Source organism: Arachis hypogaea, chromosome 13 (assembly GCF_003086295.3).
Source record: "Arachis hypogaea cultivar Tifrunner chromosome 13, arahy.Tifrunner.gnm2.J5K5, whole genome shotgun sequence".
Taxonomy (NCBI): domain Eukaryota; kingdom Viridiplantae; phylum Streptophyta; class Magnoliopsida; order Fabales; family Fabaceae; genus Arachis; species Arachis hypogaea.
The window spans coordinates 145,998,048-146,013,055 of NC_092048.1; the positions used below are offsets into that span (position 1 = coordinate 145,998,048).

The following is a 15,008-nucleotide window of genomic DNA, read 5'->3' on the forward strand; positions in this document are numbered from 1 at the left end:
ACTTTTATTTTTCGTAGGTAATGTTCTATATATATTTAGTTTTACTTTCATAATTCAATCAATCAACAATCAATAAAAATTTCTTCATCTTTTCTTTTTTTTTTTCCTATTCTTTCACAAAGAAGAAAAGGAACGTATAGCAGGAAAAGCGTGTAAGTGTAAATGATTTATTAAATTTGTTTGGTTAAATAATTTGTAGGTAGAGATTAATTCAATTAAGTATTGAAGATGTCCTAACAATAATAATTAGATTAGATTAGATAAGATAAAGTAAAGTAGTATATAAAGAGAGTGAGAGAATGAAGTGACGACTTCAACAAACTCCTAAAACAGTTTTCTTTTTGGCGCGCCAGCACTCTTTTGCAATTCTTATATCTTCGAAGATCAAAGTTGCTTTTGCTAACAAGATTCAAGCTTTGTTGAACCCTTACATCAAATTCTTCTATTTCTGTCTTTCTTCCTTATTTTTTTTTCTTACTTTCGATCTACTTGCTGTGAATTTTTTCTCAAGATTTGTTGTGCTTAGCAATTGTGTAAAATTTAGGTTTCATGTTTCTTGGTATAAGCACTTTTAAAGACTCGGAATTTTTTGTAGGTTGTGAACAAATTCGTGAGAATGACTGACATTGAAGCAGTTGCATCCTTTAAGAGAAGAGCAGAGGATACGGAGTGCCAAAAGGAAAAGAAGCAGAAGATGAGGAGGACTATGGATTTGAAAGCATCTCGCCAATGTTCTACCATTCTCAATGTTTTGTCCTCTCACAAACATGGATGGCTTTTCAATCAGCCAGTGGATCCTATTTTGTTCCAAATCCCTGATTATTTTGATATCATAACACATCCCATGGATTTAGGCACAATTAAATACAAGCTCGAGTCAAATAGCTATTCTTTCATGGAGGATTTTGTGGCTGATGTCAGATTGACCTTCTGTAACTCCATGATATACTATCCCCGAGGTGACGAAGTTTATAAAATTGCAATGGAGCTCAGCCAAATATTTGAGGGTAACTGGGAAGAGTTTGAGAGAAGTTTGAAGTGTGAACAAGATTTTGAAAAAAGTATGAATCAAGAAAATGATACCTTGTCCAACAACCCACCTCAAAGACTTGCGAGAGTAAGGACCGTTTTCTGCCATTGAAATAAGCATTATATGGAACATGCAAGACTGCACAATGCATAACATATTTCTTTGAAATTGACTTAACAAAATCATTAAATTTTGCTTGTAGATTTGTTACACACCAACTTTTATTGCTACCTTCAGAATGATTCCGAGAGGCATGCACAAAGGTACATAACATCATGGTTATAGTTTGGGTTGATAGTCAAATTAATTCATGAAAGATAATAAGATATTTTTTAAATTCGTTCTTAAAAGATTTTTTCAATCAAATTGGTTTTTCAAAGATTATGAATTGATCATACCTGTTAACAAGAAAATAAAGGTAAGAAAATAAAAGATATGTATTAAAGTTGTTGTTTAGATGATAAAGAGTCATGCTATTTATAAGGATATTTTAAACTAACTTCATAAATATTTAGCTACCCACTACTAACTCTCAACTACTTATTATTACTCTAACACAACTACTCTAGTACCTGTCCTTCAGTTACTCCATTCACGATTTTCGTCAACGATTGATAATGTGAAATGTTAATTAATAGCATACATGACACATAACATGTTCAATTAGACGTTGACTAAATATGTTTACGAAAATCTATCAATTTAGTCACTAGGTCATATTAGGATTAGGATTTTTGTAATTGAAAAAAATGACTAAAAATTAATAAATTTTCATAAACATATTTGGTCAATATTCAATTAGATATATCAGATATTGTATATGTTGCAAATTAACATTTTACAATATCAATCTTTGAAGAAAAATGTTAATAGAGTGACTGGGGGACAAACATGATTAATTTACAATCTTTGAAGGACCAATTTGATTTAAAAAATCTTTCAGGAATGAATTTGAAGAATATCTTTCAGGAACTAATTTGACTATTTACCCGTTATAGTTTGTATTATTCTCTAGCTCTGTGTATGCTGTAGAGAGGGGTTTAAATTTGAGTAACTAACTTACATTTTTACATTGATTTAAACATAACCAAGGATCAAGAGGACGCATACACAAATCTGGTGCTGATAAACTGGTATTAACAATTCTCTTGTCATTAGTGAACTTAAAACTCTGGCTCTTCTATTAGATTTTAAGAAGAAACTTTGAATGTCATTCCAGGAAAGACAAGGTCGTCGCAACTCACATTTACAGAAGAAATCTGATGCTGATTCTGATGGTGAGATGAGATTTTCTACATGTAACTTTATTGCCGATTCGGTTTAATTTATGAAGCACAGACACTTTGCTGAATTGCGGTGTCCACGTGTCGGACACATTTCGAACACGATACTCATTGACATTCGTTCGACAAGCATTTGCTGTGTCCAACCGTATCTTAATAAAAGTAAAAAATTCTTCTCTAGACACGCTTGGACACATCTAAATACCATAACGTGTCAGCATGTCCAGTTTTATTCCTAACATATATTCTTGAAATAAATTTAGATATAGTATATATTATTATTTATAAAAAAATATTTTAAATACTTGATATAATTAAAATAAAATATTAAAAATAATTAATAAAATTTATATTTTAATATCAATAAAATATTAAAATATCATTACAATTTATCTAAAAAATACTTTATATTTTATATGTATGTATGTCCCCGTGTCTTATAAAATTTTAAAATTCACATATGTCCCGTGTCGTGTCCCGTATCCGTGTAAGTGTCTGTGCATCATAGGGTTTTACTGATTATGTTCTATATGATACTGCTGCATAATAGAGCGAGCTAGGATTGAGGCCCAAACTAAAGCTGCTGAGAAAGAGTCTAAGAGACAGGAAAACATAGAAAGAGAAATTGCCATTGGATTAGAAAAGGTTTTGTTTTGTTCTTGTATTAACTTCATAACGAGGTTGTCGTTTCTTTTAAATCTTTGAGACTCTGATGGGTTTTGTTTTGTAGATGAAGATAATTGCTGATGAGAAAGATAAAAGGCTGAAGGAACTTGAAATGCTATCTCCTCAATCCCCAGGCAGTAAAATTACACCCAGATTGGGACAGCTTAGTTTATTTGACAAAGATTATAATAATATGACCATGTTTTGAATGGAAGGAAGAGATGATCCCTAGTTGAAATACTCTTTAGGCATTTTATTTATTTGCACATTTTTTATAGTTTAAATTTGAAGGTTGGTAGATTTGTGTGTCTATGGATATAAGTAAAGCATATGCAAATTCTCACGTGTGACTTGCATTTAAATACATCTTAATCAAATGAATACAATTTTTTATTTGGTCATCCTCAGAATAAGTTTGATTGAGAATTTAGTTTCCATCATTTCCTTTTGCTAGTTTTCTTCTTTTCTTTATGGAAAATTACAGAAAAACAACTCCCTTACAAGTCAATATAAGCCAACTCTATTATAATTTAAAGAGTAATAGACAAATAAGTCTTTAACCTTTTGTCTCGCGAATATTTTTGTTCTTCAAAATTTAAAAAATTTTTAAATTTTTGAATTTTACAAACAGTGGACAGATAGATCCTTCATCCATTTGCCTCTCGAAGAACAAACGGAGATGGGTGAAGTAGCGTCCACGTATTTGTTACGGAGCTATGTGTCTGTTATAGTGCTATTGTGGTATGTCCCCCAAAAAAATAAAGGACAAATAAGTCTTTGCACTACAAAAAAAATAGCATTTTGTGGTTTTACGATTTTGCAGTAAGAGAGAGGGTGAGCTAGAGGGAGATTAGGTGAGGGCCAAAGGGAGAGGAAGGCAACAAGTGGTGGTTCTATGATGGAAGACATGTGATCACCAGAGGCGAGACAAATGGCCAGCGATAATGTTGATGAAGATGGTGGTTGGAGAGTGATAGGGGTTGTTCTTTTTCTTCGTTTTCGTGAAGGGAAAGAGAGAGAGTGTGTGAGAATGTGAGCTAGAACTGGGAAAGGGGAGAAAGAGAAATAGAAGAAGGAAATGAAGGAGGCCGCGGCGGTAGCGTGGACTGTTGCTGATGAAACAGTGAGAGGCAGCGATGATGTGGGACGATGAAGAGGAGGGGAAGAGAGAGGACCACGGCGGTTTGGTGTGGTGGTTTCATCACAGTTGGTGGAGGCTACGGTGGTTCTGGGACGACGAGGGTGGTGATTTCGGTAATGGAAGAGGAAGATGGTGGTTGTTGGGGTTTGAACAACAACTATGAAGCGGTGGTGATGGTGATTCGGATATGATGGTGGTGAGAGGAGGGCGACGTGCAAATCAGAGGAGAAGAGAAGGGAAGAAGAGAGTTTGAAAATGAGTTTACGGTTTTGGGGTTTCTTCAAACGGTTCGGAGCTCGTCGGCGATCATGGCTGGAGGTTCATGAAAATGGAGATAGTGATGGTGAAAGGGAGGATGAAGCTGCGTGTGGTGAAGAGCAAGAAGGAACATCGTCGTGATTAGGGTTGCCTTGAAACGATGTTGTTTTGCAGCAGCAGGCTTAATTGTCCCGTTTTGAAAAAGTTCCATCCACGTATGTATCCATAAGGCCAAGTCAGCATAATGGGACCACGTTAGACTTTTTTGTTGGCTCCAACGGACCCATATGAACGGAAGGACTCTTTTGTCCAACTTTTAAAAAGATTAAGGACTTAAAAGTATTTTTAAATCTTGAGGGATGAAAATGTTCGCGAAAAAAAGGTTAGGGACTTACTTGTTCTTTACTCTAATTTAAATTTTATAAATAAACAAAAATTTAAAAATCAAAATTCAAAAAAGATTCTATCTAAATTTATCCTAATCATATTTATAGTAGAAAATAAAAACAATTCATAAAAAAACCTAATCCCTTTCCATTCATTTGGAAACAATCAAATCTCTCCCTCCACAAACCCGCCGTCTTTATGCAGTTTTCGGCGGAGCCGTCAACCGACCACCGCCGCGTCTTTCGTCGCGCTGCACGACCTCTTCCTCGCATCCCGCCGCAGTCCTTTTTCATTGGACATAGCCGCCTCCACCGTCGCGGGATCATAATCCCGACGTATCTGTACTGCCAAACACCATCGCGGCCTCCATCCGTCACGTTAGACAGTGCAGAATTTACACTCCATGGCTCTACATCCATCGCGACGCAACCACTGCCAAGCTCCCATTCGCGATGGGCGTTCAACTACTTCGATCCATGGCGACTCCCCCACTGGCGATGTGCAGCCTCCGTGGCTTCCTCCTCGCAATGTGCCACCGCGAGTCTCCACCGTCCACACAACGCCGTCCAAGACGTCGTCACTAGCCACCCTGTGGCTCTTCTTCTCCTTCTCCTATTTGGTTTTGAATGATTCTTTTAACTAGTTTTTTATGTTTTTTTTCTTAAATTTCGGATGATTCTTTTTATTAGTTTTGGAGGATTCTTTTTCCTATGTTTTGTATTTTTTTTCTTAGTATTGGGATGATTCTTTTTATTAGTTTTGGATGAATTTTTCTTATATTTTGTATGTTTTTTTTAGATTTGGATGATTCTTTATATTATATTTTGGTATTTTTTTTTAGTTTCGAAGTTTTTTTAAAAAGAGAAATTAAGGTTTGCGTAATAAATAATAAAAGGTAAATTAAAATAAGAAGAGGTAATTAATAATTATTAATTTTGTATGTTTTAAAAAATAAAATTTAAATAATCACTAATTAACAATAATTAATTAATATAGAATGCAATTTAAAAATGTTTATTGACTTATTGTTGGCTAAACCCCGTTAAAATTGCTCCTTTATATACCTCAATGTAAATTTAATATTGAAGAAACAACAGACCATAACAAAGCCTATTAAGAGTGCATTTAGCAATCCAATCGTAACCTTGTCTTGTTGAAGATTGCGCAAGATATAATTTTTGAACACCTTAACTCTTATCATTTGTGACGATATTCATCTTATTGTTCTTCCATTTTTGTATGATTTCATTTATATATTCTCTTGACATTTTGCTTCGACAAGTTGTTTGTCACCGTTAAATTAAATTGAATTAGATGTCCATAAATACGTACTTTTGGATATGAGATATTATAATTCTTTTTGTATAACCTCGTAACGTTTGAATTGTTAAATGATCATAATAATAAAATATAATTTTTAAATTTTTTAATAATTATCATATAGTTATTATTTAATTTTAATTACAGAATAAATTTGTTTATATTATTTAATTACAAAATTTATGTTTTATTTTATAAATTATTATTTTATTATTCATCTATCATATTTATTAATAATTAAAAACAAAAACAACAAAATAGATTTTCAATTAAGTGTGACCTCTATAGATATTTTGACAATGCGAATCAATAAATTTTTTATTCCTTAATCCGTTATATCAGTAAAAGTTAGTAAAATCATGTTTATTGGTAATTCAATCGATTGGAAGTATAACACAATCGATTGAATTTCGCGTTTTTTTAATTCAATCAATTGCAAGTATATCATATTGATTAAATTTCGCATGGTAATATGTGTTTTTTTAAAATTCAATCAATTAAAAGTGTTAGACAATCAATTGAATTGCGCTATAAAATATGTGTTTTTTCTTATTAAATCGATTGACAGTGTAACACAATCCATTGACATATGAATTTTTTTTAAATTTAATCTATTAGAAGTGTTACACAACCACAATATGTATATTTTTTTATTCAATCGATTGGAACTATTACACATGATTAGAGAGAAGAGAGTAGTCAATAGCTCAATATAGGGCTGATCTTTTGGCATATAGAAGAAAAACTTATTTGAGAAAACTCTGAACTTCCTTGTGACAAGTAAAAGCCATAAGGCTCTCTTAGAAAACAAATTTAATGGGGATGATGATGGACAATATTTTAAATTATAGATATAGTGCTTGGTGTTTTACTGTTTACAGATTCAAATATTACTCGACTCCAATGGGAATTCCATTGTATTGGTACCATGCTAATTTGTATGTATTAATTGTTCTCTTGCAGCCTGAAACACAAGCAAAATATGGATGGTGATATGAGGGAGGATTTTGTTACAATTTCCATTGAAACATGGATTGCAAAAGGGAAGTTCCCATGTATGGCTGCGGCCCTTGTATTTCACTGTTCTTCCAAGATATGTATATGTTTGCTGTGTTCTCTTTGCAAATTTAAAGCGATGATATGTATGCAATGGAATATGCAATTTGCTAATATTTTGCTGTGTTCTTTGCAAAATAAATTCCGTCTTATAATTACAAAAAATTCTTATTGAATATGGTTTATTCCAGTGTACTTGTGTATTTCTGGAAATGATGATAATAGTTGCCATTGTCATTATTTTTTTAATTTATAATTAAATTTTTTTTGAAGAAACCATGCTTATTGTTTATGTATTTTTGTGTACTCTTATATACTGTTTGTAGATCTATATACTATTTGGAGATGATGATAATAGATTAAAAACGTGGGTTTAAAATATTTGAAAGGGAGTTCGCCAGGCTAAGACAAACTCTAATTTTTATAAAGTTCGTCGTGGGTGAGGCAAACTTGCTCTAAAAAAAATCGTATCTGGGAATTAAAGTTCAAAATGGTGTTTGGAGAAATGAATTTTTTTATTTTATTTCTGAAAAAAAAGCCCAATCAATAATGATATAACAAGTCTCAACAATATCTTAAAAACCAACGATAACATAACAATAAAAATAAAATTATAATAATAATACATGCGTAGTATAAAAATATATAACAAATTGAACATGTTATAAATATGATTGTAAATATAATAATAAAATAATAATATTAGAGTATATTGTGCGGTTTGAATTGGATCGGTTATGAAAAATAGATTCGAAATCCGATCCGATCTAGCAGTTTGCAAAAAATAGAATTCAATCAAATCCAAATTAGTGCGGTTTTAATTGATTTTCGGATTGGATTGGATTTGATGAATGGATTAATTTGGATCCAAATTAGTGTTCAACAACTAGAAGCAAGGGGAGTTTGATTTCCAAGCAACCAGGCAATGAGGCTATACTAGAGTCTATGTTGTGCACAAGAGTCAATTGGTCTTTTGCTCCATTCAGAGCTTATTACAAGTTGGCAAACTCTAGGTCTCAATGCAAATGACAGAAGATTACAAGAGATTTAATTTGGTTTGATTTTTATGTGTTGATAGCATTAACATTTGGACATCACTTGATAAGATACGCAAATTAATGGAGGCTTTGGTGCTAGTAACTAGCATTTGCATACACCTAGCTTAGTGTGCTAGCTTTGTAATGATGGAATGATGATGAAAAAGTTAAGAGAGTTCACTATTTATAGCAAATTGATGTAGAACAAATGATAATTCCCTGCTACATCAAATAATAATATATATAAATTGAGAACTCAATATATAATACATCTTAATTAATTAATTAATTAAACTACCAGGACCAATGGCTTCATTCCCTATTTCAAACTCAAGGGTTTAACCCATGATTCCAATCCCTTCAAGCAATGCCACCATTAATCTTTCCAAACCTGAAAATGCATTAAAAGTTAAGTCAAATGTTCATACATGAACCAATGGCAGGGCAAAGAAACCAAAGCCAGACAAGGAAGCTTCACTGATTCAACAATTACATGTGTGTTTGCAATTTAATTTTATGAAGTTTTAGTGCTGTATCTACTACAATTTTGAGACCAGTATCATTCTTATAGCTAAAGAATACTATTCAGTTGCTCCCTAGTTTAATTGCACTACTAATTTCCCAACAACTGAAAGTACTAGTATAAGCAAAATCTTTGGTATTTATTTTAATGTGTAAGCAAAATCTTTATGGAAGTATGGGCAAAATATAGCAGTTGCCAAATTCATGAACTCTTCTAGAGGGAACATCATGAATGAAAACACTATACATATTAACCCCAAAAGGCATAACAGTGAAACACTGAATCAATTAATTAATATTCTTCTCACCAGTTTCCATCATCCATTATGAGAAATTTCAAAATGCTGAATTGTCTATTTGTCTTTAAGCTTCGTATATGTTAATAGACTTAAAGTTGCTGCATCTCACACCCTAAAAAGTGAAAGCGATTTCCATTCATTTATTACTACTACTCAGAGAAGGACCCTAGCAATAAAGTAGAATAACTCCATAGACACAAAAATGCATGCGTTAGATACAAGAATTAATGACTAAATAAGTAGAACTAAACTACTAATCTCATGAGATTCTTCGAACCACAGAAACAATGCTTGTCATAAACATAAAAAAAAGAAGCTTTTTTATTACATCATTTGAAAAGAAAAGAAAAAAGTTTCTAGCTTGACCATCAAAACCTCTTGAGAAGAAATCTCCAAGCACCCCAAAAGCAACAAGGAACTGAAAAGGGGAAAAAAGAGAAGAAAGGAAGATGGGTGTTAAAAAAACGGTACCTTTGTAGGAGAAACCATATGAAGAGGAGATGGGTGAGAGAGAAATGGAAAATGCCATAGGAATAGAAACAGCAGTGGGGTTGTGGTTCTTGAGAGTGCATTTAATATGAAAATAGTGAAATTGGCGCAAAGAGAGGAAAGCTTAGCTTAGCTGAGACCACAAACAAGTGAAGAATGGAACCTGACACTTATTATATAGCCAGCCAGGGAGAGAAAGAGAAAGAGAAAGAGAGAGAAACAGTGAAAACACAACACAGCAGAGAGAGAGAGAGAGAGAGAGAGAGAGAAAGAGAGAGAGAGAGAGGGGTTGTTCCTTTCTCTTCTTTTTTTTTTTGAGGAAATCGAGGCAATGTGTTTGGTTTGGTTTTGAAAATGAAAAGGCAGAGATAGCATAGATGACATGAGTCATGAGACACCACCTTTCGTTGTTGTTGTTGTTGTTGTGTGTTGTGATATCTATAACGGTTACATAATTCCAGTTCCATGGGCACTGTACTATGATGACTCGTGCATCTTGCTGCTGAGTTCATTGTCCCAAACATATTTCACATTTTAGTAATGTCGCCAGTCACCTCTATCAATCACAAAATCTATTTATACTATATCAAATAAGAAATTCAATTCTTTTATAATTAACTAACAATATCTAATTCTTTTTAATGAATTTCATATGTAACCATCAAACTATTTTTTTAACAATATCTTACATAAAATTCATAATTTTTACATTAAATTTTCTAATTATATGTTTATTGCTTTCTTAAAATTCATTAGCTTTATACACTAAAAATTTTAAGTTATTATTCAAAATATTACATATTATAAAATATGCTTTATCATATTGAATAACACTTCGAATTAAGGGTTTCATCTTTTAAGTTTAAAAATGAGAGATATGTATAAACATGATTTTTAAAAGGAGAGTGCTAGATAAACAATAATCATTTTGAACAACATAAATAACCACCAATCAAATAAAAACACACTACACCTCCAAATTAACCATCTAAATTTTAATATTAAAATAACCATCCGTACACTTAGTGAAATAAACATCCGATATATCTATTGTTCACATTGTTTAATATTTTCATTGTTTACCTATACTTTTCCTTTTTAAAAATAATCTTATTTCCAATTGAGTATTTAAATTTCAAATAAAACCACACATTAATTGTGGTTAAGAAAATCCTTAATAAAAGATTCACCTCTTTTGCAAGTTTTCTTAAATTACACTATACACGGAATGGTTTTTCAGTTATTTATTATTATTATTCTCAAGCGCACATTTATTATTTTTCATTTACATTTATACTCATTTTCAGATTTTAGTATATTCTTTTTCTGTCGAAATATATTCTTAAGTAATATTTGAATACAAATACAATTTTTATGTAAATTAGGGTGATGGAATCATGGAATCTAAGTAAGACAAAAATTTTGCCAAGAGAAAGCATAGAAGGGTCTTGGTTGATTGAACCTAGGATCATGTTGGCCCCAAAGAAACTGTTTGCCACTTTCGGCCAATTCTCTCTTTGCTGATTAAAACCAAATTTTGTTAATACCAAAATCAGACATCCCTATCCAAATATGCTATTAGGCTTACCTTATCATTAGAAACACAATCCAGCAATCCTATGATCCTTGTTCTACCAATATCATTAGCAAGATCCAGACATGATTATCAATAAAGACACATATGTTACCCAAATCAATTACAAAAGGTAAAAAAAGAAAAGGTAAAGTAGTGTCTGTCACCCCACCAGAAAAGAAAAATGAATCAACTTTAAGCACCACCGCTTTGTCCAACTTTGAAAGAGGATAGGTTACATATAAATTACCCTTTTCTGTTGTAATAACTAAAAATTAACACTTAGAATCAATCACTTCACATTTAGGCAGTAGGAACAGGAACCTCAACCTGCATCCAATTTTGCTTTGTCTTCTTTGGACAATTGGGTGCTGAACTATATATTGGAAACAAAGCAAAGAATGGCTTGGCACAAGAAGGAGAAACTAGTAAACTTCACCAGCCAAGTTTGTGGAGGGTATTCTTTGTCGTTTCTCGACGTATGCTGACGGAAACCACCCTGCTCTGCCGTTGCATTCACCTTCTGACCACCCGGATGGGATTACCTGATGATAAACATATAAAACTTTGGTGAACAATGAGAACCAGAAAAAGTGAGAGATTTAAATTCACTTACTGAAACAAATTTCATTAAGAAAGTAGTAGGAAACAATTGTCGACAATAGTAGAGAATTAATCTCACAAAATGAGAAATGGATAAATGATATTTCACTATGCAGAGCAGTTTATAGGAAAATAAAAAATAAAAAATACATCTTTATTCTGCTTTCGTTTGACCCTTTTTGCCCTTGAGATCCCTTGAGAAATGGATAACTTGTGAAGGTATCAAACTAACAAACTTCCCATCTAATGTAAGTATTTCAGCAGCTCTGGAACTAGAATCTCACAGAAATGAGAGTAGCCAATATGAAAGGAACCTATTTAAGCTAAATGTAAGTAGTCGCTGAGAGAATACCAAACTCGTTTAGTAGCTTGCCACCTGGCATGTTTGAGGATATTCACATAGAAAACAAAGTATAACAGTACAATGACATTAACTGAGAAAACAAACCTTTCGCACAACAATGAAATCACCCTTTGAAAAGCTCAACTCCTTTTCTGATTCAGCACTAAAAGAATGCATTGCCTTCAAGATTATTAAATGTTAGTGACATCAAATCAATCCTCAAGAATCAAATTGATACTTCAAAAACAAAATTAAAATAAAATAAAAATTCAAGAACCACAATGGGGATTTACTCATTGTTTTGTGATATCACATGCCACAAATTTTTATTAATGCTCAATAGTTCTAGTTTCTATTTCGGTAATGTAATAATAAGTAAGCCAGATTTTCATGGTAATGTTTGATTTCCATGACTGAAGTAATTAATCAGTTTTCAATATGTTAAGCAATTAGAAACGAGGAAATGAAATAGAGAGAAATGATAGGAATAATTAGCATACTTCAGCCAAGAAGTACATTGTTTTCTCTGTGCCATTCTCGGGTATAACCACTGGAGGGGCAGATTCTTTCTTCTGTCTCTCTGAGACCATCTGAGAAAAAATTCTAAGTTATGAAAATTCATTGCTACTAAGAGAATGACAACAAGTCGTAGAGCCAATAAGAAATAGGAATATATGAAAATTAATTATGAAAACTTAAAACTTCTGCACAGCCAGTTCTCACCTCAGCTTCAATTTCACTTAGAATAGCACCAACTCTTAAATGAAAGGTCTTTTCTCCTTCAACCTATAAAATCATAAACAAAATCTTTGATATAAAAGGCCAAAATATTTCCCACCTCGGCATCGATTGGTATAATAACAGTCACGTCTTATCATACCATAGCAACGAGCCTTTGAAATGTCAGTCTCTGCTGCTGTGCCTCAACAGCTGCCAGTGCAGCTGCAGCTTCTTTACCCAGAATTGCCATGTTTGCTTTCAGCTCTTGCATCTTTGCTTCAGTAGCATGGAGTTTTGCAACTTGTTCAGCAGTAGGAGATTCCCTAATCCGTGCTTGTCTTCTAGAAATTTCCTCCCTCTAACCGAATTTAACACACAAATTAAAAAGAAATCCATAGGAACACCAAATAATGAAGTGAATGATATAGCAGAACGATGATAAACTATATACTCGTACTAGTATTTGACCTGGTGTAGGGATTACTAATCTATTTCAAATTTTGGCTTACCATGGTCTCCGCTTCTTGCCTCATCTTACTATACCGTTGAGCAAGATGGCGAGCATCCTCCAAAGGTGCACCATTGACCATTGATCTCAAAGGATCCAAAACCTGGAAATTGAAATCAACATATTCACAATACTCTCCTCATACATTTAAAAAGAGTGTAAATAATAAATTACATAGATCTCCCTCACAAATTCCAAAGTATGCAATTTTCCATAGAGATCTTGATATAGTACCAAAACATACACATGTGGGAAGGGCAAAAGGAGTGGCATATGCATTTGATGAAAAGTAAAAATAGTAAAATAGTGGGCTACCCTTTGTGCTTTGAAAGGGAGAGATCAATGAAATTTACTCATATTTGACTTATTTAGGGGGAAAAAATGGAAATTCTATGCTCAAAACTGGCTAGCATGACCTATTTGAGGCTTAATGTTAGGTTAGGGGTTCAATTTCATCTTGTACAACTGCACAAGGTATCAAAAGCCAACCTGGGAAGATAAAAGCCGATTTAATTCATCTTGCTCCTTTTCTACATGTTTGCGAGCATCACCATATACTGATGCTGCCTTGGCCAATATGTTGTCAGTGTTGTTGTTCTCTGCTCCATATTTACAGCAATCCTCAGAAAGTTTTGTTCCTGTCTACCACAGATATTGTTGATAAGCATTATTCCAAAATACCTTGTAAATTATAATGTCTCGTGAGACTAAAGTAAATTTTTCAGGGGAAAAAGAGAAACAAAAACTAATTTCTCACCTGCTTCAATATGCTTAAAACCTATGGCTGTAAATGTTTCTGCCGCTTTAACAATTTCCTTCTGGAAGTCCTGATTGAGAAGATAGTTCCACACACATCAATTAAAAGAAGAAAAAAAGAAAATGGAGGCAAATCACTGACAATAACATCCTTCCTTTTTTTTTTTTCTTACACATTACCTAAAATACATATCCACACAACTAGATTAAGCTTATAAAGTGGGAAAGCCCATGCTGCTCAAACATATCAGAACTAGCAATGGTTACCCCAAAGAATTGAGAAAAAGGTGATCTTTATTTATACCTTGCCAGAACGAGTGGCCCTATAGAGCCTTTCAAGTTGTTGATGTCTCTGCATTTCAACCTCATCAATGACAACAACATCTGAGCTCTCATATCCGCTGCTGCTGAACTGCTTTATTAAACCGTGAAACTGGAGAAAAAAAAAAACCATTAAAATTTAACTTCTTGTGAAATCTTGGGCATACCCAGATAAAGATTTGAGAAGAAAATGAAGGATAATTGAAGAAGAACACAGAAAGATACAATCTTGGGAAATGGGTGGGTAAGGGAAGAACGGTACCTGCTGTTGTTTGGCAACTTGGTCCCTAAACTTGGTGGCCTGTTTCCTCAGAGCGTCCATGGCAGAAGAAGAAAGAGAGTCGCCAATAACAACAATCAAAGTATGAATAAGATGAGATCTAATGTAAGAGAAGCTCAAATGTTGTTTCTTTTCACAAACGATTTTAATTAAATAAATTAAAGAGTGTATGTAATATTGTAAATTTGTAATAATGTAATGTTGATTGGAGGGGTTTAGTATTTGATTTTGACTGTAGCATAGCTATCTACTATCCTCTTTGTGTTCCTCTTTTTCAATCAAACCTGTCTCAAAAGAAAATTTTATTTTTAATATAATAATATCAATATTTCAATTATTATTTTTATGAAAATAAATTAGAATAAAAAATATGTTCTTTAAAATATAATTTGATTTCTAAATAAATTTTTATTACT

The 15,008-nt window shown here is 32.8% G+C and overlaps 1 protein-coding gene and 1 long non-coding RNA gene across 2 annotated transcripts; both read right to left on the minus strand.

The window, feature by feature from the left end:
- Nucleotides 1-8,337: 8,337 nt before the first annotated feature.
- On the minus strand, nt 8,338-10,036 carry LOC112792765 (uncharacterized). The gene is made up of 2 exons (XR_003197536.3): nt 9,471-10,036; nt 8,338-8,569 (listed from the first exon to the last, which is right to left on the minus strand). It is a non-coding gene; the product is annotated as an uncharacterized lncRNA (long non-coding RNA).
- A 1,047-nt stretch (nt 10,037-11,083) lies between these two features.
- LOC112792766 (SH3 domain-containing protein 3-like) lies at nt 11,084-14,883 on the minus strand. Its single transcript, XM_025836117.3, has 10 exons — nt 14,575-14,883; nt 14,296-14,424; nt 13,993-14,062; nt 13,725-13,873; nt 13,237-13,338; nt 12,888-13,085; nt 12,731-12,793; nt 12,508-12,597; nt 12,113-12,187; nt 11,084-11,606 (listed from the first exon to the last, which is right to left on the minus strand). The coding sequence occupies exons 1-10, from the start codon at nt 14,632-14,634 to the stop codon at nt 11,487-11,489; spliced, it is 1,056 nt and encodes a 351-aa protein (XP_025691902.1). The 5' UTR covers nt 14,635-14,883; the 3' UTR covers nt 11,084-11,486.
- Nucleotides 14,884-15,008: the final 125 nt, after the last annotated feature.